Source organism: Rutilus rutilus, assembly GCF_951802725.1.
Source record: "Rutilus rutilus genome assembly, chromosome: 4".
NCBI lineage: Eukaryota > Metazoa > Chordata > Actinopteri > Cypriniformes > Leuciscidae > Rutilus > Rutilus rutilus.
The window spans coordinates 37,257,533-37,282,596 of NC_140212.1; the positions used below are offsets into that span (position 1 = coordinate 37,257,533).

The following is a 25,064-nucleotide window of genomic DNA, read 5'->3' on the forward strand; positions in this document are numbered from 1 at the left end:
TAAGATATGGAATGAGGCAATACCGTTTATATCGATACAGTAGTTTGATACGAGTGCATCTGAAAAATAGCTGAGGACGCAGTGTGAGCTCCTGCAGTTAAAGTACATAGTACAATTTGTCCTAAACATGACACAAGTTTATATTAAGGGCTTCAAAATAACTGGTAAGATATAGTTAACAAGTTTAAAGCAGCTTGTCCAGTCAGAAGCTCTGACAGATACTGTTGCTGACTGACAGATAAATACTTGCGCTGTTTAATGCATTTGAGATGTGGTGCTTTCTTCAGTGCTTAACTTACATGTATAATCTCCATCTGTAAATGTTAGAAAGTCAAACAAATATGTCCATTTCACTGTCAGGAGAGGACGAGCCTTCTGCAAGTGAATCTCCACTAAAATTCAAGCTTCTGTGAACGAGCGCACCAAACAGACGGAGCACAATAGAATAGTAGCACAATAATTCTGTCTAAAATATACATATTGCTAAAATATTTGTTGTTGGAGACAATAAATGTGCCATATGTGGATTTTTAATCTTACAATATATTTTTTATGAAAGTGACCATTATAATGGGGTAATAAAATGCAGGCTAATATAATTAGTTTGTTTTTATTTTCATTTTTAGTTTAGCCTTTAGTCAATTTAAAAACAAAAGCATTATTTTTATTTTTAGATTGCAATATTACAATGTTAGAAAGTAATGTGATTTTAACCACCTTTTGCACATAATATATTGCATAGCCTACATTACATTCACTATATTTGTTTCAATATCAACATTGTTTATAGGATATCATCGGGCTTTTATTTATCTTTATCATTACTATTTATCGCCATTTAACCAATATCGCTCAGCCCTAGTCGTTGCGATGCTCATTGTCCCGTAGAAAACTGCAACTCCATCAAAAAACTTTGTTGAATGTATTGTAAAATACAACATGCAATAAATAAATCAATAAATAAACACTAAGAAAGTAATTTAAAAAAAAAAGCAGTTGTTTTCCACGGTAGGGGCATTACACTATTTTACTGTAATTGTAGTTGACTAATAGGGGCACAAACACTTTTATACATATTTTTTCGTCAAATAAACATTAGAAAGTACTGCTCTGAAACAATTTGTGCTGAAAAGACAACTATATAATGACGTAAAAGTTGATGATGATGCCAAAAAGATTTGCATGTGCAGGGTAAGATTTGTGGAAGTGTACGTAAGATTGTAAATTAAATTTAAATTCATATTTATGTTTATGTCGTTAGCGTGAAGCTGCAGTTTCACAATACATGAATTACACTTACAGTACAGTACAAAACAACAATAAATGTTGCAAATCTTTTTTCTTACGCTTGAAACACAATTTACACGTTTACAGTACTTTTCTTGTGCGTGCTGTTTATTACAGTTGTATCTCCCTTGTTCTCTGTAATATTTCACAGAATCACTTGATGGAAGATTTGAATAAGCCAGCAAGTGGTGTTTGGATCAGTCAGTGCTTGGTTCTGTTCAGCTGCTCTGTATGAAGGACCAAGACGTTTCTGAAGCCATGGACAGATTAGAGAAGGCTGAGTTTTCAGAGGACAGAATCGATGCTCTTGAAACCTTCAGCTTCATCTTTACTAAATTGAATGACATGCATGCATGTTCCTTGAACATGAAGTTAAGACCCAATGTTGTAAAGCATTTTTTTTTTAAAGCATTTTCTTTTCTTTTTTTTTGGCTATCATAATTTTTTATGAAGATCATGCAATCATGACCATGCCGATTTTACAGTATATGTCACTCAGGCTTCACTAACGTGATTGGTACCATAGACTATAGGCTAGACCATAGACTGCCATCAAGGCCTCTATCAGGCCCGTCGCGACAAGGCAGGCAAACCAAGCAATTGCTTGGGGCCCCGAGCTGGCCTGGGGCCCCAAGACAACGACTGGTTAAGAATAAAATGCAACGACAAACTGTGTGAGCGCCCCTTTGATAGTCAATGCAGTAAAGTGCAATGACACTGTTATCGGGATCCCCCTCAAGGGGGCCCCCTCAGTATAGTCGCTGACAGCAGTCAGCCAACCACACGATCTCTGCTGCCGGCAAAATACAAAAACTCCTCGGCAGTCATCGTGAAGCGGAATTATGCTTCAGGAAGCCAGAAAAGAATGAAGAGAAAGAACACGTATTCGTATTGAACCGTTCGGTACTAGGCTTTCAGTTCGGTTTTCGGTACGCATTTTGAAACCGAACTGCGAAATGTTGGACCATTTTTCCTGCCAACCAAAATTTCGTTATTTCAAATTTAGGCACGTTGCGTTTGGCAAGCGCGCTCATAATGTAAGAGACGCCGGCGCGACCACAACATTGTCCAACATCAAATGGCAAACGTAATGCAAGCGGGACGAAACTGCTCGTTGTGTGGTTGACGGACCATTTATCAGTTTGGACCAAAGCAGCGCGAGCCGATCTTGATCAAGCGACACTGTTACTACACAGCGCTAATAAGAGATCCAGTAAAGAAAGCATTTTAATTCACCACAGAAGTAATAACATCGCTGCGAGATCTAGTGAGAAACATTCACATAGTTTGGCAGGAATAGTAGGCTATAATGCCTTCAAGTAACATTACGTCGGTTTTATTTTGACATTATGAATACAATTGCTGCCCTCAAATGTTAATCTGAACTAAAATAAACATTATAACTACTACAATATTACATTTCATTTTTTCCAAGGTGCTGTTTTGTTTTATATGCTCCTAAGAAGAGTCAATTATAGCTCCAGAATTGCTCAAAGTAAAAAAATATCATACTTTATGATGTTAGTTTTAATTAAAAAAAGAAGAAAAAAAATTAAATCAAGGAAATTTCTCTGGCATTTCTTTCTTTTTGCTGTATCGAAAACATACTGAACCGTGACACAAGTATATCGTATTGAAACGAATCGTGAATTTTGTTACACCCCTAGTGGTAATAAATTACACTGGATAAAATAGTTCTTATATAGTTCTAAAATAGTTGTCTTGTATAAATGGTGTAATTTTGCAGTAGGTAGGCTAGCAAAATTATGTTTATGTTAGCTGTCTGCCTGACGGCAAATGTTGCTTATAACAAACAGTTAGTGCAACTTTTTTTCGAACGGACGGAATATGGTTACATGAATATGGAATATGTTTTTTATTGGGGGGGCCTCCATGTCCATTTTGCTTGGGGCCCCCAAATTCCTTCAAACGGGCCTGGCCTCTATGAAGGGAATTATGTGAACAGAAAGGGGGTTCACAGTGTAAATGTGCAGCCCAGTTACTATTGTGATTCTTAATATTCCAGATTAGTAATATTATATCAAATAAAAAAAGGCAGTTGACTAAAATCTTCCATATCACAAATGTGAAAGCAAAATGGCCAGGATCTGTGCATGACTTAAGAATTTTCAGAGATTCACATTTATGCACATTATTTGAAAGTGGTAAGAAAAGTTCCACAATTAAATATCAAGCTCACTGTATTACATACACTTATGCTGATCCTAACAGAACTGCATTTGTTCATAGGTGATTATGACATGTTCCTGCCTGCAGACAGGTGTTTTATGACCCCATTCCCTGACCCAAACCAGTTACAATGCAGCTCTAGCCAGGACAAGGGCACACAATGAAATGAACTTTGGCTAACTAAAGGGAAGATTTCAGTGTCTGAAAAGTCTGAGGGTTGCACACCTGACAGGGCCTGTGACATTGTTGCAACATTGCCCCCCCCCCCCCCCAGCCAGTGGTCAAGTGCCTGCAACAAGAGATATTAGACACATGCCTCATGCAACAAATAAAAAGGAAAAGTTGGCTATACCCATACAGAAATGTAATATATGTCAATATATGTAAATTACATATATAATGTTAGTGCCCATGTATGTCTGCTGCATATATGAGAATATATGCAAAATTCATATATGTAAAACACATATACATATATGAAACATATATTTCAAAATATATCAAAAATGGCCGTTTTCATGTAAGTGCCATATATTTTCCCGTATATGCACATAAATGTGAAATATATGTAAGACGCATATATGTATACATGCATATATGACGCATATATGTATACATGCATATATGACGCATATATGTATACATGCATATATGACGCATATATGTATACATGCATATATGACGCATATATGTATACATGCATATATGACGCATATATTTATACATGCATATATGTACTTATTTCTATAGTACATACTTTAACATATATTAGGGATACAAATCTTATATCTGAATGCCTTGAAATGAAATGCCTATAGTTGGAGATTTTGTCTATTGTGTGAATACCAAATATAGTATTTTAATACAATAATGCAGTGTTTTCTTTGTCATTTTTGACAAATACATCCACAAAGTACCATAACCATATGCCACAGCTTTAAAAATGCATCAGTATCACATGCATGTACACTGTAAAACTTTTCACTGTAAATTTAGAGTTAAATACTGGCAGCTGGGTTGCCATCCACATACTGTATTTTTACAACACTACTACAGTAAACAGCATTTACAGTACTCCACTGTAATTACCAAATACAGTATATACCACATTTCACAACTTGTCGACAGCAATAAATTGTATTTTTACAGGGAATACTGCTTTTATTATTACATAATTAAAATATTATACTTTAAGGTTTCATAAGAGTAGTCACACTAGGAAGAAAACAACATTTTCTGGGTTTTAAAACATTTATTTAGTTAAATTGCCTTCTGTGAACATGTTGGCTGAATTACTTTTTAAACATAAAATGCAATTTTAACACTTAACAAACAGGTAACAGTTAGCACTTAATTAAAGGAATAGTTCACCCAAAAATTTAAATTAGCACATGATTTACTCACCCTCAAGTCATCCTAGGTGTATCTGACATTCTTCTTTCAGACGAATACAATCAGAGTTCTATTAAAAAATGTCCTGCTCTTCCAAGCTTTATAACGACAGTGAAATGCTGTTTCTTTTTTGAAGTCCATAAAAGTGCAAACGAAATCCCATTCAAAGTCTGCAAGGTTTCGCAGAAGTGAGGACACCTGTAGGCTTACAGTGGTGTTCTTGTTTTGCACAACTTGGCCAGTTTTCTTTTAAGTTACTTGTCCTTTCTTTGTTTTTGATCCACGTTCAGGATTGATGTCAAGAAAGCGTCTAAAAGGCAGAAAAAAACAACAATTAAATATTATTAACTGAGTGTATATATTTTGACAAAGAGATACAGCACAAAAGCTGTCTAAAACTGAACAACATAAAAAAAATGCAATGTAGGATGTTGTGAAAAAAAAAGAATGCAATGTTGGATGTTGTGATCAATAACTGATATTTTTTCTGCCCTGGTAAAATACATCAACTCAATGTGTCTGTTTACATGCGCACTGTCAACTAACTACATTTTTGGAAGTGGGGTTGCCAGATTTAAAGTTTTATTCTACAACTTTTGTCTACTCATCACCCAGCTCATTAACAATATCATCCCCTCATCCGGTGCCATCAGAGTATCAGTGGAAAGGCAGTCTTTAGACTCTCCGTTTATATAGAGCACACACTGCCAGAATCCAGCCCAAACCTTTGTGACAGAAATAATTTAACTTAATTGCAAGACTTGCAATGTTTATTGTATATATGACAACATGATTTACCAGACTAAAATGCATGTTTGCACCCAAAAATTTAAATTCTGTCATTATTACTCACCCTCAAGACTTTTGTTCATCTTCGGGACACAAATGAAGATATTTTTGATGAAATCTGATAGTTTTGTCCTTCCATTGATATCAATATCATTGCAACTGTCAAAGCCCAGAAAAGTGGTAAAAACATTGGTAAATATATAGTGGTTCAATCTAAATATTATGAAGCAGGGTTTCTGCACATTTTTTAAAGTCAAATTTAAGGCTTTTTAAGACCTTTTTAAGACCCGAAGAAATCAAAATTAATACCATGCATTAGGGGTGTGCAATATTGACAAAATATGTCTCGATCGATATTTTCAAAGTTTTCTTGATAATAATTAGATAACATTTTACTGATTGTGTTTCTGTGCTTGGTGCCATGGCTTGTTTAGGCCTGCTGACAGCTGACTGACAAAGATATTCATATTTTTCATATTCTATGCAGTGGTCAGTTTACAGCAGTGACAGAAATTAACATTTTTTATTAAGGGGTAATATTTGCCACCTTAAATTGTAGATTTAATTAACATTTGTAGATGTTTCAACAAGATATCTTTCACATCTACTGCAGTCAGATTCACCCGTGTTCACTCTGAAGGAATCACTCACATGGCTGGGCACTTGTATGACACATCAAGGATGTTACGAGGCTAAAAGCAGGTTTAAAACTTGAAGTCAACAGGGTGCAAATTTTAAAAAGAGGATAACACGGTGTAGGCAACAGCGATTTTTGTCGTTGTTCTCTGTACTGACAGCACTCCAAATTTACAAAAAAATGAGCTCAATGTTAAAATTGACCGGAGTTCTCCTTTAAGGTTGCACTAGTTACCATGGATTATTTAAACAATGTTTTTACTAGCTTTCTGGGCCTTAAAAGTTGCAAAGACGTTGCTGTCTATGGGTGGTTCAGAAACCTCTCAGATTTCATCAAAAATATCTTAATTTGTGTTCTGAAGATGAACGAAGGTCTTACAGGTTTGGAACGACATGAGGGTGAGTAATTACTGACAGAATTTTCACTAATCCTTCAACTGAAAACAACTTGCACTGACATATCTTAAAATATATGACTGCCACTGTTTTATCTCAAGATGCACACCAGTAATGTTTTTTTTTTTTTTTATGATACATTATTATAAAATCTGCTTAAATACCCTAATTTTATTAAGGCCTAGACCTGGCTTAAGCTAAGCCCTGTATGGAAACCAGGGCCATATTGTTCATACCAGTAGTCAACATAATAAATACTGTCAAGTCAAGGTTAGTGACACAATTCAGTCTAATATATGTACATATATATATATATATGAATGGCAAATATGCCAATGACTAACCTCTGAACAAACTCAAGGTGCTGCCTCTTCCTGGTACTGCAAGCTGAAGTTATTGGAGGAGGCAAACAGCGCTGCCAGGCCAGTGATGAAGAGGCTGTGATCCTTAACACACACCTTGACCTTCCAAACTTAATATCCAGCACTGGTTGCTTAGAGATTGACCTGTAATGGAATAAAAAAAAATAAAGAATAAATAAATAATATTAATAATTAAAATAACTACTGTGGGTTCCACTGTGGTTCGATGTAGTTGTCTATTCATAGTTCTATGAATTACATTTTTCAACTAAAAATTAAAATTGGTTAGAATGCTAAAATGCACTGGCATATAATTTTGTTTGTTTTAAGCATAAACTCACTTAATTTTGACTTATTCTTTAAGAAAACAAGACAATTTTTACGTGTCTATTAAATGCATCTTCATGTAAGAATTGTAGATATCTGGACTGGAAACAAAATAAAAACACTAATTAAGAAAAACATATTTTGCAGTGGGGTGAGTAATTGATGGCTTTTCATTTTAGGTTTCATCTACCCCTTTAATGTTTACATACCAGGAAATAAGTCGTGGACTTTCTGGCAAATGTAGATTGCTGGACATCAGCGATGCAAATTCCTGAAACAATTTTTAAAAAGGACAGCACAACCTTGATCAACAGAACCAAAACATAAAACATATTACAAATTAATGAGATTTGCTGAATAATCTCTACTTATCTGCTTGAAGGATAACACCGTCTAACTTCTTTGAATTAGGGAGTAGTTGTATGGGATGGCAATCAGGAATAGGCCTACTACATTTGAAAACAGCATTAGGAACATGGATTTTCATGTGCTAGCAAAATTCTGACAACGATTCAAAAGCACGATCACAGAACTGACAGAATTTGACAGCTTTTTTTTTTTTTTACCACATAGATAGACTATAACTGTAACACTACTTAAAAGCACTTACATTAACAATGGCCATCAGATTACAAAGCCTAAAACGAAAAAAATATATATCAAATGCACGTCATGCAAATAGCATGGTAAAGGTTGCCAATTATATGAAATGTCGAAGTTAACGTTACTTGGTAAACAGGTGGAACAGAGTCAGTGAATTGCTTGCGCGGCCACGTTAAACCGCGTTCGCAAAATCAAACCAAATACGTGAAAACAATGTAGAAACGCAAAAAAAAAAAAAAAAAAAAAAAAAAAAAACTTATATATTGGCTTACCGTATCACTCAGTTGAACAATTCTCCATCCTCTCAAACTCTAAATCCCACTTATCGTCACGCGCAGGTTAGATTATTCAATGACAAATTCTTCCATCCGTCTTCAGGTAGCTGCTACCGTTAACGTCGTCCATTTTCTGCTGCGTCACAGGCAACTAATGTTTGAAACACGAACCGAACCGAACCTCAAAAAAGCTTTAAAATTGCTCACAGATTCGCAGACATTGTTTATCTTGATAACAGGAATGATTATTTGTTCAGTTGAATCCCGCTGACAAAACGAGTTTGCCTGTTGTAGCTGCCTAACGTTACTGTCTGCTGCTGCTCGCATGACGCGTCACATTTGAACTGAATTGAGCGCGAAAGAAATCAATCCCACAATGCAATGACTTTTCAGTCAGTATGATGGTAACGAATTTATCAGGACGAAAACAGAAATGTGCTGTATATTTACAGCTGTTCTGTAAAAGATACATCTTAATACTGTATTATGGAAATACAGTACAATTCTGTAAGAAATTCGTTGTAAATTTACAGTAAAGGGTTACAGTGTATGTTTACATACATTTATTAAATATGTTGAAAACAAATATGTATGTCACATATTTAATTAATGTTGTCCATATATGCGAGAAACCAATACTATACTGTAATATATGCAGATATATGGTATCATATATGGATGAACTCAAATATTTTCTTCACATGTTTGGACACATAAATGTTCATATATGTTGCAGGCATATATTGTGTTCTCAGATAAGTCAAATATATGTAGAGATATCTGAGAACACAATATATGCCTGCAACATATATCTATACATATATTTGACTTATCTGAGAACACAATATATGCCTGCAACATATAAGTCAAATATATGTATAGATATATGTTGCAGGCATATATTGTGTTCTCAGATAAGTCAAATATATGTAGATATATGTTGCAGTCATATATTGTGTTCTCAGATAAGTCAAATATATGTATAGATATATGTTGCAGGCATATATTGTGTTCTCAGATAAGTCAAATATATGTATAGATATATGTTGCAGGCATATATTGTGTTCTCAGATAAGTCAAATATATGTATAGATATATGTTGCAGGCATATATTGTGTTCTCAGATAAGTCAAATATATGTATAGATATATGTTGCAGTCATATATTGTGTTCTCAGATAAGTCAAATATATGTAGATATATGTTGCAGTCATATATTGTGTTCTCAGATAAGTCAAATATATGTATAGATATATGTTGCAGTCATATATTGTGTTCTCAGATAAGTCAAATATATGTATAGATATATGTTGCAGGCATATATTGTGTTCTCATATAAGTCAAATATATGTATAGATATATGTCATGCTATTTAAAATATAAGTACATATATGGCCATATATTACATTTTTGTATGGGATACACTGCCCACCTGTAGGCCTATGTCTCCTCTGTCTGTGCAGACTCTTCTGTAGGCCTTTCTGTAGATGTGGAATCCTGCAACTTATATTGCAGCCATAAAACATACAAGTATAAATTAAGTTAAGTTAATTATGCACTTGCAGGTTAAGTCTTCGTCGTCGGTTAGGAACCTGGGTGTGCTCTTTGATACCAATCTTTCATTTGAAAAAGTCACGTGTCTAGTATCTGTAAAACCGCATTTTTCCATCTTAAAACTATATCTAAATTACGCCATATGCTCTCATTGACAAATGCGGAACAATTAGTTCATGCGTTCATGACCTCAAGGCTAGATTATTGTAATGCTCTACTGGGTGGTTGCCCTGCACTCTTAATAAACAAACTACAGCTAGTTCAAAACGCAGCAGCTCGAGTTCTTACCAGAACAAGGAAGTATGACCATATTAGCCCTGTTCTGTCAACACTGCATTGGCTGCCTATTAAACGTCGCATACATTTTAAAATATTGCTGATTACTTACAAAGCACTAAATGGTTTAGCTCTGCAGTACTTGAGCGAGCTCTTAGCGCATTATCGTCCTTCACGTCTATTGCAATCTCAAAATTCCAGCCAGTTAATAATACCTAGAATATCGAAATCGACTGCTGGCGGTAGATCCTTTTCCTATTTAACACCAAAACTTTGGAACAGTCTTCCTAACATTGTCCGGGAAGCAGACACACTCTGTCAGTTCAAAGCTATATTAAAAGACACATCTCTTTGACCTAGCATTCACATAATACATTATAGACTTCTATAATTCAATGTTAGGCTGCATAGATTAGGTCAGCCGGAACCGGGAACACTTCCCATAAATCCCGATGTACTCGGTACATCATAAGAAGAATGGCATTTACGCTAATTTTAGTGTCTTTGTTTATCCCGAGGTTTTCCCGCAGCCTGACGGATTCAGGCCCTATCCAGATCTGATGAAGGACCTTTGCCTGGACCCGATGACAACGCAGTGCTGAAGTGCCAACTAGTCTCTCCCTATGGAGGATCCCTTTACCACTATACAGATAAAGTATTGTCGGGAAAATTCGTTTCGCGTACCTACCCCAAAGTGACATAAATTTTGATACAGAATTGTATTTTTTTTTAAGGAAAGACCAGTACTTTGTTTAGGCTTGGTTTGTAGGGAATTACAAACCTGTGCACATATATTCAAACGCACATAACTATAGAACCAATTCTTAATGCGCATGTGAACGCCATCAGCGTTTCTCACAGGTTCGCGTTTAAAGTCTGTGTAGAGAGAATGGTGCCGTCTTATCGGCCCCTAATTTAATATCAAATGATCGTTGCAACGGAAGCGAATCAATCAAAACTAACTTTAGCTGGAAAATAACTTTATTAAAGAACCGCTATAAAGCCAAAACAATCTCTGTTACCTTAAATTATATGTTTATCTCTGTAAAGCTGCTTTGAAACAATCTACATTGTTAAAAGCGCTATATAAATGAAGATGACTTGACGTCCTCTTTTTCCTGGACATGTCCAGCCAGGATTTCGAGATCGTGTTCGTTTCGATGTTCGTGTCAGTGTCAAATAATGTAATAATGTAAACGTAACGAATGGTGACTATAGAAAGCAAAAGCCGAATCCCGGACATTTTAGGCGATCTCGAAATCCCAGCCAGACATGTCCGGGAAAAAGAGGACATTTGGTCATCCTAGTTTATATCAATACTGCTGTTATATGATCCGCCATGCTTTCATTCATATTTTTGTGTAACTAAATGTTACACAATAGTGTAGTACTAATCTTTCTACCATGAAAACATTATTTAGAGTTCAATACTACCCTAACCTTTGATTATGTTAAAAAACTACTGCAAATAAAAGACATTAGGTCTCTCAAGATCTCAGGAGAGGATGATAAAACAACTCCAAACAGCATTACCATCTTCACTTATTACAAACCAGTTTGACTTTATTTCTGTCATAAGTCTACAAAAGTTATTATTGAGAATTAACAGAGGTTGAGCTCTAGTCAGTGAATGCTCTTTCAGTGAGCTCTTTCAGTTTATTGAAATGTTTTATCACCCTTATGGTGGTTAGTGTGTCTCATTTATTTGGACACTTGACTTGTTGGACTCTTGACCCTTGAATGTTTCAATAAAGACACTTGTATGTGTCTGAACAAGAAACAGATCAGCTGAAGTTAAATGTATGTGAAAATCAAAGGATCAAAGGGCTGTGAAATGGTTTGATGACTTGCGTTTCTCTGTAGTTTGATGATTTACTTAAAGATTGCGGCATTAATGAACTGTAAATAATGCTGTTGTTGTATAAAGATTACTGTAATGCATCAATATTATAATAAGGTGAACATAAATCATCTTAATGCTACAACACACAAAGTGTTGATTGTAAGTGTTACTGCAATCAGTAATTATGAAGGATTTTAAAAACATTTTGTGTACAAAACACAAAATCTTTTTTAAAATCCTATATAATTACTGATTATGCATCAACACTTACAATCAGCAAATGGCCTGTGGATGAGATCAGTAAATCAGGCCATTAAGATGATATCACTATCAATAGTTAACCAATATCACCTGATCACATTTTTATCTTGGCATCCTTTGAAACAGCAAATGTGTTTCATACACAGATATACAGCCAAAGGACACACAATAAAAATTCAAGGGTCAAGAGCCTGACCAATTTTCAATAAAACATTACCTAGAGAGCTAAACCTTTTAATTCTCTGAGAACTTTTGTAGATGTTGTTTTCTGGTGTGTCCTTTAACCTTTACACCTTCTACCTATTTATTTATTATCCTCAGGTAGGTAAGGAAAGTCGAATCTGGACAAAACTATAAGCATTCAAAGAGTACTTACAATTAGTTCAGCAGACTTCCCTGTGGTCAGTTCTTGCTTAAGGTTCTTAAATTATTACTCAGGTAGACAATATCTTGCCAATAATATAATATAAGTTTTATTAAATTTAACAAAAGTTATATAAAGTACAATAGTAAAGTTACAAAAAATAAGTTTCATTTAAGGTACAATCAGCAATATATATATTAACCCAGCATTTTTTGGAGTGTACAGTAATCTATTGCAAATTTCAAACACATACATTATACCTCATTAATACAGGTTCATATGTTAATGATTCTTCATGATTTTCATCTTAAATCATACACTGAAGGTTCAGAATTATTGGAATCACATTCTGCAAAGCTCCTGTTCTCTTAAGGGAAACAGTAGGAAACCACTGAAAGTGTTGTAGTTATTCTGGCTATCATATATCCTCGCGCCAGACCAAAGTTTCACATAGACAACATCTCCAACCTCCAGGATCAACACAACTCCATTCGAGGAGTTTAACACATTCTGAGGCTGACGAGCATATGCCATAACCATACGCTCTCCATTCTTATAAATGGATGCAGTTGCTTCAGTTGGGCCAGAACCCAATACAGAGATTCTGAACATGTACGCTCCTTTCAGCGGGGCTGTGAAAACACCTAAATCAAATAACAAGAGATACAGAATCAGCTGTTTCCTGTATGATTGCTTTATTATCAAGCACACTGTGTAATAGTTTCAAAAGATGGCAGATCATTTCAGGCTGTTTACATAACAACAATGTACTAAAAATGGACAAGTTTTTTCTTTGCATTTTTCACGGACAGATGTTGTCAAAACAATCCCCATTAACACGGATTCGTGGAAACTACTTTAAATGCTGTATTCTGCTGCCTGGCCAGTAGGTGGCAATGTCACTTTTGTAAAGAAACACCACACACCTTTAGACTGATCACGTATTACGCATGACATCACTGTTTACACAAATTCATGTTTTTGTTGTTTACACGGAGACGATAATGGTATTGTTTCCAAAAACTTGCAAATTCAAACGTTTGCGTTTTCAGTCCCCCAATGAATGAACGTGTGAATGAACGCCCAAAGCGCATAAACCTGAATCACATACAAATCTTTACGTGTTTAATTGAAACTGGTGTCATGTAAACGGCCCTTTATTCTCTAATAGACATTACACAACTGCAGAGAGGTCTGAATGGAGCAGAAGGGTTTTCATTATTATAAACTGAGTTTTATGACTCATTTCATTGATCATTACCTGTAACTGGGTTGTAGGCGTTCCCTATGTTTGTGAAGACGTTCCTGTAGGTTAGTGTGATGTCAGTGGTAAAAGGACCAGTATGACCACTGCCAGATTGCATCAGTGCAGCTGAAAAAGCTATTTCTCTGTCTGTTATTGAAAAACATAAGCAATATTGTGATATATTACTCTATTACACTGAGAATGTACAGGTGAAACTCGAAAAATTAGAATATCGTGCAAAAGTTTGTGTATTTCAGTAATTCAAATTAAAAGGTGAAACTAATATATTTAGTATATATAACTATATACATATGCATGATTATACTTTTCAGATGGCTGACATTTCTGTATTTACTTTTTTTTTTTATGTAATATTCAATTTTTTGAGATTTTGCATTTGGGGTTTTCATAAGCTGTAAGCCATTATCATCAGAATTATAACTTTTGCACGATATTCAAATTTTTTTAGTTTCACCTGTATAGACTGAATTTAACATCATTCAAGCACACTTTCACCTCTATTTTCCTTTCTCAACTCCACTTGACCCAGAGTAAGATTTGATATTTCTGTGAAGGAATAAAGATTCTGTTAAATTACATTTACACTGTTTATTGTAATAGATAACACAATTTACACAGTATACATTCAATTTTACACTAACATTTACACCATGCATCGTATTGCAGTGGTGTTTTAATTTGAGGATCATTGATGAATGTTTTGGTGAGGTACCGTCATTTTTCTTGTTCATTTCTTCTAGGATAACATAATTTTTCTTGTTCAGCTCTTCCAGGATAAACGTCTGTTGTTCACTCAGCCGCATCTCTAAAGCTCTGATGTTCACTTTCTGCTCTGTAACTGTGGCGGTCAGTTCTCTGATGTTTGTTTTCTGCTCTGTAACTGTGGCGGTCAGTTCTCTGTTGATGGTTTTCTGCTCTGTAACGGTGGCGGTCAGTTCTCTCAGCGCTGCATTGATGTCAGTGAAGAACAGATGGTAGTTTTGTTGGCTGTCAGTTGAAGCTTCATCTCTCAAAGTGTCTGTTTGAGGTGGATTCTGTCTTCCGTCCTCAGATCTGAGCTGTTGACTGATCTCATTCTCATTGAGTCCTCCATCTACCTGATGCTGTACGACACACACAAAGGTTTCCAACAGCAGCAGTAAACATACTAAACCCTTCATTCTTCACTGATGTTTGTTTCCAGCTCTTGCTCTTCATCCTCACAGCCTCTCATGTTCCTTTTATAGTGTCCTGATTTACTGTCTTTTGTACTTTATCTGTATTGCTTCAGATAAACAAGTAGTTCAAGTTAATTGTTAATCAAATCAAATGGATGTTCCGGGTTCAGTAGATGTTTATCTCTATTCACAACATTTGTGGCACTGTTGATCTCAACAGAAAATAACTTTGACTCATCTTATATATATATATATAGAGTGAGGAAAATAAGTATTTGAACACCCTGCTATTTTGCAAGTTCTCCCACTTAGAAATCATGGAGGGGTCTGAAATTGTCATCGTAGGTGCATATCCACTGTGAGAGACATAATCTAAAAAAATTTTTTTTAACTATTTATTTGTATGATACAGCTGCAAATAAGTATTTGAACACCTGAGAAAATCAATGTTAATATTTTGTACAGTAGCCTTTGTTTGCAATTACAGAGGTCAAACGTTTCCTGTAGTTTTTCACCAGGTTTGCACACACTGCAGGAGGGATTTTGGCCCACTCCTCCACACAGATCTTCTCTAGATCAGTCAGGTTTCTGGGCTGTCGCTGAGAAACACAGAGTTTGAGCTCCCTCCAAAGATTCTCTATTGGGTTTAGGTCTGGAGACTGGCTAGGCCACGCCAGAACCTTGATATGCTTCTTACAGAGCCACTCCTTGGTTATCCTGGCTGTGTGCTTCGGGTCATTGTCATGTTGGAAGACCCAGCCTCGACCCATCTTCAATGCTCTAACTGAGGGAAGGAGGTTGTTCCCCAAAATCTCGCAATACATGGCCCCGGTCATCCTCTCCTTAACCCCCTGGGGTTGGCGGTATCGCCGGCGATACCAGCTCGCTTTTTTTTTTATCAGTTCAAAAGAGATTCATTTTGCTCTGTTGACTTTGATATTACAAACAAGTTTCATACATCAATCGATTCTGTTAAATGTGTATTATTTTTGTGTATACTCACAATAAAAACAAAGTGTTGTGCTTTTTGCCAAATAAAGAAAAATAAACACAAAGCGAGTTCTGCCTTCTCTCTGTCAGTGAAGTCCATTCTGAAACGTGTCCGAAAATGAACAATAACTCAGCGAATACTAAGTCAAACAGGCATACAGGCACACAGGCATGAAGCTTGAATTATCTTCTTTTAAATTAAATAATTTATATAAAAAACAAATATTCTCAGTTTATGCAATCTGTATTAAAAGAGAGCGATTCCAGTCGAGCTCATTAGAGTTAAATTAAAAACGAGATTAATTTAGACTGATAACGGGTAAAAAGGCTAATTAGCCTACATGTTGGGTCCGTGTACTTTTTCGTTCATTCATTATTCTATTTCGGAATGAAAGATGAAATGTAAAAAAAAGGGTGCAGCTTGTTTTTTTGTTTAAAAGAAAAAAACAGAAATGGCTGTATTTTTTTGTACATAGCATAGCCTACTTTGTTATGATTTTAGTATTATAATGATTAATAAATGCATGCACAATTATCCGTGAACTTGATTTGAAGCCTTTCAACTTGTGTGTGCAAAATGCAGAATTAAATTAATGTGCAGCAATTTGTACAAATAGAGTCTGTAGGTCTACTATACTGTTGAAAGTATGAAAAGTGAACAGCACGAGTAATAGGATGCACAATTTGAGACGGGTCAGACATGATTTTGACCACTTCATTACGTTTTGTTTTGTAGAAAGCCTTTCTTTAAAGTGAATTTCGTTTTGTATAAATTGTATCTTAATTTTAATCAATTTTTCATCAACCAATTGCCTGGAGTGGATTTAATAAATAAGAAGCAAATATATAGCAGACAATATAATCATGGAGGCGCCCGCGCGGTCACTTGCATTGCACGTTAACTGGAGCGCATCTCATGCTAACTTAACGAAACTCAGTGTATGCCTCACACAGACATGAGAAAGACATCAAATACACAAAGCTTAAAGTCTTTAAACGAAATAATTCAAAACGAAAAGAAAAAGGCTACTCTCTGATTATGTATGATTATATGATCATAGCCTAGCCTATTTTGTGAATTGTTCATTCCCGGTTGGCACACATTTTGCTGCCCTTACAAAAGTGCCGCTCTAGGCAATTGCCTAGTTCGCCTATATGGACGCGCCGGCCCTGGGGTCAGCAATGAGTGTATTGATTCATTGTCCCTTCATAGTTTGCAAGAGACATTTAATAAACTGAGACGTAGGCTATTTAATAAACTGAGCGTAGCCTATTCATCGGTCAATATGAAACGCGACTTGGCCATTATAATTAATGATCGGAAGAACGTGTATCGACCACCGTTACTGTAAAATATGCACGTATGTCCATTTAAACTCGATTTTGGTCAAATGTGGATTATATCATTACACTGGCAAGAATATGGTTACATTTAAAGATGCCGTACCAAGTATGACAACGCTACGTTCAACTGCTTTTGAAATTACGGTGTTTTTTTCACTTCCTGAAAAGTAACCGTTTTGGACATACGTGAGTTTCATCGGGCAGCGACGATAAGAGCTTATGCTAGAATCTTGTTTGTCGATTTTAGTTCAGCCTTTAATACAGTGCAAACTCATGTGCCTTTAGAGAATCTTAAAAACATGAATGTTAATACTATCTTAATTACATGGTTTTATACTTTTTTAACTAACATGGCACAGCAAGTGAAGGTCGCTATCGGAGATCAAATACTGTAACATAGGAGTTCCTCAGGGTTGTGTTATATCACCAATACTCTTCACATTGTACACCAATGACTGTAGGAATGTACACTCTAACAACTATATAATGAAATTTGCTGATGATACCGCGATCCTGAGCCTTTTGTATAAGGATGCAAACTACTCTATTTACCAAGACGAAATAGACACATTCGTTTAATGGTGTGACCCCCAACCATCTAATTTTAAACATTCAAAAAACAAAGGAGATGGTCTTCGACCCGAGGCAAGTTATAGACCACGAGCCAGTGGTCATTAAAAACCAGGAAGTAACTCAGATGTCCTCATACAAATACATAGGTGTCCACATCGAGAGTCTTCTTTGCTGGAATACACATGTTGACAACCTGTACAACAAACTGCAGCAGAGGCTTTATTTTCAATGGTGTCTAAGGTTGTATGGTGTGAGCAGTCAGATCATGATGATCTTCTACCATGCAATATTGGAGAGTGTCATCAGATATGGAATTAGTGCATGGTTTGGCAACTTAACAGTTAAGCTGAAAAACAAGCTTGCCAATATGCACAAAACAGCCATGAAAATTATAGGGAGGAGAGACTATGAGCCTATACAGAGCCTGTATGATCAGACAATTATGAAACAGGCTATGAAAATTAAATCAGACCCTCAACATCCCCTCTTCCATGAATACGAAACCCTGCCATCAGGAAGAAGACTCCGTGTACCAAAATGTAAAACTAATCGCCTAAAATTATCATTTGTGCCAGCCTCCATTAAGCTGCTGAATGATGTGAAATAGAGCTGTGTACAATAAATATGTGAGCACTTCAGCACTTTACTTATGATCCTGGTGCAATAGGGCAATGTGCAATAAAGATACTAGCACCTTAGCTTATGCACTTTACACAAACTTTAATCCGTGGAACTGTGTTGTCAACAATGCCCTTTTTTCTTCTGTTTTTTTTTTTTTTTTTTTAGTACAATATGTTGATGCTTCTCAGGTTTTTGTCGATGTGTTTTGTGATTCGTGATGTTTTTTTATGAAGCAACTCTGCACTGTGCCCAAGCAGAATTTCCCCTTGGGGACAATAAAGTTAACCTACCTAATTATTAATATTTGGGTCAGTTAATTGGATTAACTTGATGTAGCTAAAATAATATTACAATCAATTATTCAGTTCGTCCAACAAACTCTTTTGATTATTCATTTATTCTAAGAAAAGCGTATCTTTCATGGCCACCGAAAAATAATTATTTCTTAGCATGTACGGCGCTTAGAGCCTGTAACAAGATCAAGATCATAAAATAGACTTTGTGGCAAGCAGAGAATCAGAAACCAAATACATATTGTGCACAAGTTTTATTAACTAAGTCACAAACATAACTAAACTAAACAAAGTTTACAAACAAAGTTCCCCCACAGACATCAACCTGGAGAAGCAGCAGTTGAGGCCAGAAGAGAAGAGAGAGGAGGGTCACTTTGGATTTGTCTCTAATAAAGCCTGAGAAAGGCCCCACCTCTCCGGGTTTACTTGACCAATGAGAAGGTTGGAATTTCCAAGCAGGAAGATTCCTCTGTGGTTGATTTATGAATCTTTGTTTTAAGCGTGCTCATTTGCAATGGCAACTGGATTGGTTTCTGATAACGAAACTAAGAAAGATTCTTGTAATACTAATATGTTGCAAAGCTATCAGCATATCATGTACAGTACACAATCATTTCGATCTTCAAAGTACCAATTTATAGAGACCAAACATGGTATAGTTGAGGTTACGTTGACCGTTGGTTCCATAATAAAATGCGTAGTATCAAAGAGATAATAGTATCAAAAGATAATAGTATTAAAAGACACAACACAAGACAATAAATCATTCACAAAATGTTCTGGGATGCATGTTAATTTCATGTTAATCAGTTCATCGATAAATGAATGCAGGAAAGTCTGTTCTAATGTCTGTAGGTCTTGTGACAGAGGACCTGTTCACATTGCTAAGAGTCATAAAAACAACTTATCTGATCGTGGTCAAAGATCTTCTTGCCCTGTTTGGGGGGATGGGGCCACAGATCCCAGAGTGAGTTCTAAATATCATTTGTTAAACTATAACAAATACTTGTGTCTGACTTGTCTCAGTCGTTACAATAGTCTGAGACATACGTCTCAGTCAAAGTGTCATCAAAAATGTAAGACCTTTCATAAGTAAAAATAAGACTTAAGACTTTTAATTAAAAAAATCTAATTTAAGGATCCGCAGGGACCCTGGGATACTCACTGCAACTCGCCTCAGTGGACTTACACAAACACACTCCAACAAAGGAGAAGAGAATGTATGTCATTGAAGGCAAACAAGACTAGATTCCATTGGTGTTTTCTTTGTAATTTGTCTCTCTGGTCATCTTTATGTTGATAGACACCTTTTTCCTGCATATCATTGACCTCTTATACTATGCGTTTAGTTCTCTTTCATTTTCTCTGTTTTTTGTGCATTTCTGTTAATCTCATTCAGACTAAAATAATTCAGTAAAATGATGTCACTGTCAATACTGGTAAATCAATTTGTAAGAAAAGCACAATAAACCACTTAGTGATTTTGCACCATATGGCTAGAATATAAATACACAACAATGGCAAACAAAGGGTAAAATAAGAATAGGAAATAGTTGTGCACATACAAACAGTAGTATTACATATAGTGTACGTTTAGACAGACTACTCTGCATATGTATGTAACAAATGTCCACTGAAGGCAAGTTTGAAGAACCCAAGTGCAGTATTTATTCAAAACAAGATCAAACATAAAACAAAGGAATAGCATGGCATGAACCTCAAAGCAAGGACATGACCTTACCAACAGAGATTAGAGTGAAACAATTCTTGACAAAGACACATGGCAAACACGAGCGCTTAAATGCAAAAGACTAATGATTGAACAAGACACACCTGTGCTCAATGAAACAACGAACCAATGACAACACAGAACACATGGCAGGATCACATGACTAGAACAGGGGATTACATGACAGAAGCTGTGTCCCAATTCAGGAGCTGCATTCTCTGAAGGCCGCATTTTAAGGCCGATTATGTCACAGCGGCACAACGAAGGCTGTCCCAAGTCGAAGGATCCTTCTAATGCAGCCTACCGTCAGTGTTGCCAAGTCCGAGGTTTTCCCGCGTAATTGTGATACTTTTAAGATGTTGACGCGGGTAACCATTTTTTCCGCGGGTTGATTTCCACCCCTCTTAGTATGATTTAGACGCTCCAACACCCCCAAAACATCCCTCAGACGCACAAATCTAGTGGAGAATTCGGCCGCCCGATGGAGAAGAGCCCCAACAACCCTGGCCTACCGTCCTTCTTTCCCCGGGCCACGAAGGACAGAACAAGGAACCAGCAGCAGCCAAGAGAAACAAGACCGAGAGATGAGATATTTAGAGAGGACATGAAGTTTCAGAGAGAGACAGAGCAGGGAGAGAATGAACAGATTGTTTTCTCTTCTTGGCAGATTGGTAGAGAAATAAACTTTTGGTTATGTGAATTAAAATTTGTAAATGAAACAATCGTATACATTATTTTTATGTAAGTCATAATTTGTAAATGGAACAAAAAATAATGTCTCTGCATTGTTTCTTTTTGTAATGCAAGTTATAACTTATTTATTTTTGTCATGGCAATTAATTAGTAAATTATACAAAGTAAATTGTTCTACACATTTTTACTTACAGTACTTTTTACAACTATTTACAAGATAAGTTACGGTAACAATATTAATTAACAGGTAACAGTATTTAATTAACAGCATACATAAAACAGATTGGAAGAAAACATTTTTTGAGTTGAGCAGGAGATCTGGGATGGGCTGCACCATAGAGACGCTGGTAAGGCCTCTGCCGGTGGGACATCATCTGGGATCAGTGCATATTTCCACTGTCTACCAACAGGTTTGCAGGGCTGACTCAGGAAAATAATAAATAATAATAATAAAAAAGGAGTGAAGAATAAATGAAATTAACTCACATCATCAAACCATATCAAATCAAACCATAAAATATTTTAACATGGAAAACGTACTCGGTTACTAACGTAACCTCGGTTCTCTCTAGAAGAGGGAACGAGTACTGCGTTTTATCAAAACGCTACGGGAAAAGTCTCTTTTCACGAAACACTGAAGCAAAAAATTATCCTTTAATTTTCATATATGTAAAACGCGTTGCGGCAGCAGCAGTCAGCTATGGCGAGACGGCTTGCTCGCTCATTGGCTGCTCTGCGGCAACTGCTTAAGCCTATCGAGCGAGGCCTGAGATGACGTCAGGCCAATGAGGGCGCTTCGCGCCCTCCTCGCCACTTCCCGCCGAAACGGGCGTGGCTTACCTCTATAAAAGGAGCTCGAGAAGGCTGATTCACTTGATTTTGATCGCCGAAGCGAACCAGAGTGAACCGTACGCACGGCAGAGAACGCAGTACTCGTTCCCTCTTCTAGAGAGAACCGAGGTTACGTTAGTAACCGAGTACGTTCTCTTACGAGAGTTCTCTCGTACTGCGTTTTATCAAAACGCTACGGGAACCCCTTGCAAAACGCCGTGCGTGCTGGGATAAAAACACTGATCACCGGAAGCTATTTCAGGCACACAGTGCATAATCACCAGATTGACTCACACAGAGTCAGGGAATAAGGGTGGGAGCCTTAATTCCCTATACTGTAGCGTCGTAGAATAGACATGTCCACAGACGCAAGTATAACATCACATAGACAGGGTAGGGAACCTGAACTAATGTGGGAAATGTGGGTCTTACACAGTTCTGCCCAAGATAGTCGGTAGCGCATTGCGCATGGGTTTCAGCGGTCTGACTAGACGGCTGAACAGATTACACCAACAAAAGCTTAGCCTGTAAGGCGGGAACCTCTAGGTTATAAAACCTGATAAATGTAGACGGAGAGGCCCAGCCTGCCGCCGTACATATATCCTGTAGGGAAATCCCGCTGGACCAAGCCCACGAAGAAGCAACGCTTCTTGTAGATTGCGCTCTAACTCCCAACGGGCATGGAATGCCCTTGGCAGTATAAGCCAGCGCTATGGCGTCAACTATCCATCTGGATAGACTTTGTTTCGAAACAGCCATTCCTTTGGAACGTCCGCTGAACGAGACAAAGAGCTGCTCTGTCTGTCTGAAGACAGCAGAGCGGGACATATAAGCTCTTAAAGCCCTAACAGGGCAAAGAAAACTCGAGTCCCCTTCCTCACTCGATGCCGGCAGGGCAGCCAGGGAAATAACCTGAGCCCGAAAAGGCGTGTTGAGGGATTTCGGCACATAGCCGTGCTTAGGTTTGAGTATGACTTTAGAGTCATTAGGACCAAACTCCAAGCATGCCGGGCTCACAGAGAGCGCGTGCAGATCGCCTATGCGCTTCACTGAAGCGAGAGCCATCAAAAACACTGTTTTGAAAGACAAATGTTTGAGGCTAATAGACTGGATAGGCTCGAAAGGGGCACCTTTCATGGCCGCCAGGACCGTAGAAAGGTCCCACATAGGGACTGAAGGAGGTCTGGGTGGATTCAGTCTCCTAGCTCCCCTGAGGAAGCGGATGACTAAATCATTCCTTCCCAGTGACTGACCCAGCGTTGAACCGGAGAACGCTGAAATAGCCGCCACATACACTTTGAGCGTGGAAGGGGATCTGCCCTTATCCAACAGCTCTTGTAGGAAGGAGAGAACCTCCGTTACCTCACATTCGAGGGGTGAAAGGCTCCGAGCTGTACACCAGCCGGAGAAAGCCGACCACTTTGAAGCATAGAGTCGCCTGGTCGACGGCGCTCTAGCCTCCGTGATGGTATTCATGACTCCCTCTGCGAGACCAACGGGTATCCGTTGAGCGCCCACACATGAAGGGACCATAGTTCCAGGTGTGGGTGCCAGATCGAGCCCCTGGCCTGCGAGAGGAGATCTCTCCTCAACGGCACTGGCCATGGAGCGATGTCTGCTAACTGCATCAGAACTGGGAACCATGCCTGGTTCTTCCAGAACGGTGCTACAAGCAGCACTGGGCATTTCGTTTTCCTGACCCGTTCCAACACCTGAGGCAGGAGGGAGATGGGGGAAAAAGCGTATAGCAGGCAGCGCGGCCACTTTTGGGACAGCGCGCTGTCGGTCTTTGAAAAGAATGCGGGGCAGTGAGCGTTTTCGCGGGACGCGAATAGGTCCACCTCCGCTTTGCCGAATCTCTCCCACAACAGCTGGACTGTTTGTGGGTGTAGAGACCATTCGCCCGTAGGAACGTTGTTCCTGGACAGTCTGTCCGGGCCCACATTCAGCAGCCCGGGCACATGTACTGCTCTCAGCGAGCGCAGGTTGTGCTGAGCCCATAGCAGGAGGCGTTTCGCCAGCCTGTACAGGGGTATGGAATTCAGACCGCCCTGGCGATTTATGTAGGACACCACTGCCATGTTGTCCGAACGGACTATGACGTGTTGGTCCTTGATGTGGGGACAAAAACGCGTCAGCGCGTTGTGCACTGCCAGCATTTCTAGGCAGTTTATGTTTTGGAGCTTTTCCCGTTCTGACCATAGGCCGAAGGACGGTCTGCCCTCGAGCAGCGCTCCCCATCCCGAGGTGGATGCGTCCGTAGACACCATCCTCACCCTCGAGGAAGTCCCCAGGCTTACACCTGATTGGTACCAGTCTTTCGCCATCCAAGGCACCAGGGCTGTGACACAGTCCTGATCGACCTTGAGGCGTAAATGACTGGACACCCACGCTCTGCGCGGAACCCGCGCTTTCAACCAGAACTGCAGCGGGCGCATGCGGAGCAAGCCCAGCCGGAGAACTGACGATGCTGAGGAAATTTTCTGAGCGGGGTGAAAGCGCCGCGGCGGAAAGACATCGCCGCGCGCTGAATGTTCAGCACGCGCTGTGGCGACAGCCGCGCTGTCATAGACTGTGAGTCCAGAACTATACCCAGAAACGGAATCGTTTGGCTGGGGTTCAGTGAACTCTTCGCCCAAATGACCGTGATACCAAGATTCTCGAGGTGATCGAGTAAAATGGCTCTGTGCTCTATGAGCTGAGATCGTGATTGGGCTAGGATCAACCAGTCGTCCAAATAGTTCAGCACTCGCATGCCTCTGAGTCTGAGAGGAGCGAGCGCTGCGTCCATGCATTTCGTAAATGTACGAGGTGCCAGGGACAAGCCGAAAGGCAGGACTGTATACTGGTATGTCTGACCCTCGAAGGCGAATCTCAAGAATCGCCTGTGATGTGACGCTATCTGTATTTGAAAATATGCGTCCTTCAGATCTATCGACATGAACCAGTCTTCTCGGCGAACATGCGCGAGAATTTTGCTGGTTGTGAGCATTTTGAAACGGCGTTTCACTA

At 38.2% G+C, this 25,064-nt stretch overlaps 1 protein-coding gene and 1 long non-coding RNA gene across 4 annotated transcripts; both read right to left on the reverse strand.

The window, feature by feature from the left end:
- Positions 1-4,975: 4,975 nt before the first annotated feature.
- LOC311289257 lies at positions 4,976-8,990 on the reverse strand. 3 transcript variants are annotated; one of them, XR_014627087.1, is made up of 6 exons: positions 8,255-8,990; positions 7,990-8,017; positions 7,589-7,828; positions 7,035-7,196; positions 5,723-5,817; positions 4,976-5,179 (listed from the first exon to the last, which is right to left on the reverse strand). It is a non-coding gene; the product is annotated as an uncharacterized lncRNA (long non-coding RNA). The 3 variants fall into 3 exon arrangements; XR_014627085.1 differs by lacking the exon at positions 7,990-8,017; XR_014627086.1 differs by lacking the exon at positions 5,723-5,817.
- A 3,771-nt stretch (positions 8,991-12,761) lies between these two features.
- Positions 12,762-15,051, reverse strand: LOC311289233 (uncharacterized protein). The gene is made up of 4 exons (XM_084407070.1): positions 14,534-15,051; positions 14,317-14,367; positions 13,816-13,947; positions 12,762-13,198 (listed from the first exon to the last, which is right to left on the reverse strand). Exons 1-4 carry the CDS (start codon positions 14,979-14,981, stop codon positions 12,897-12,899), a joined length of 933 nt encoding a protein of 310 aa, XP_084263196.1. The 5' UTR covers positions 14,982-15,051; the 3' UTR covers positions 12,762-12,896.
- Positions 15,052-25,064: the final 10,013 nt, after the last annotated feature.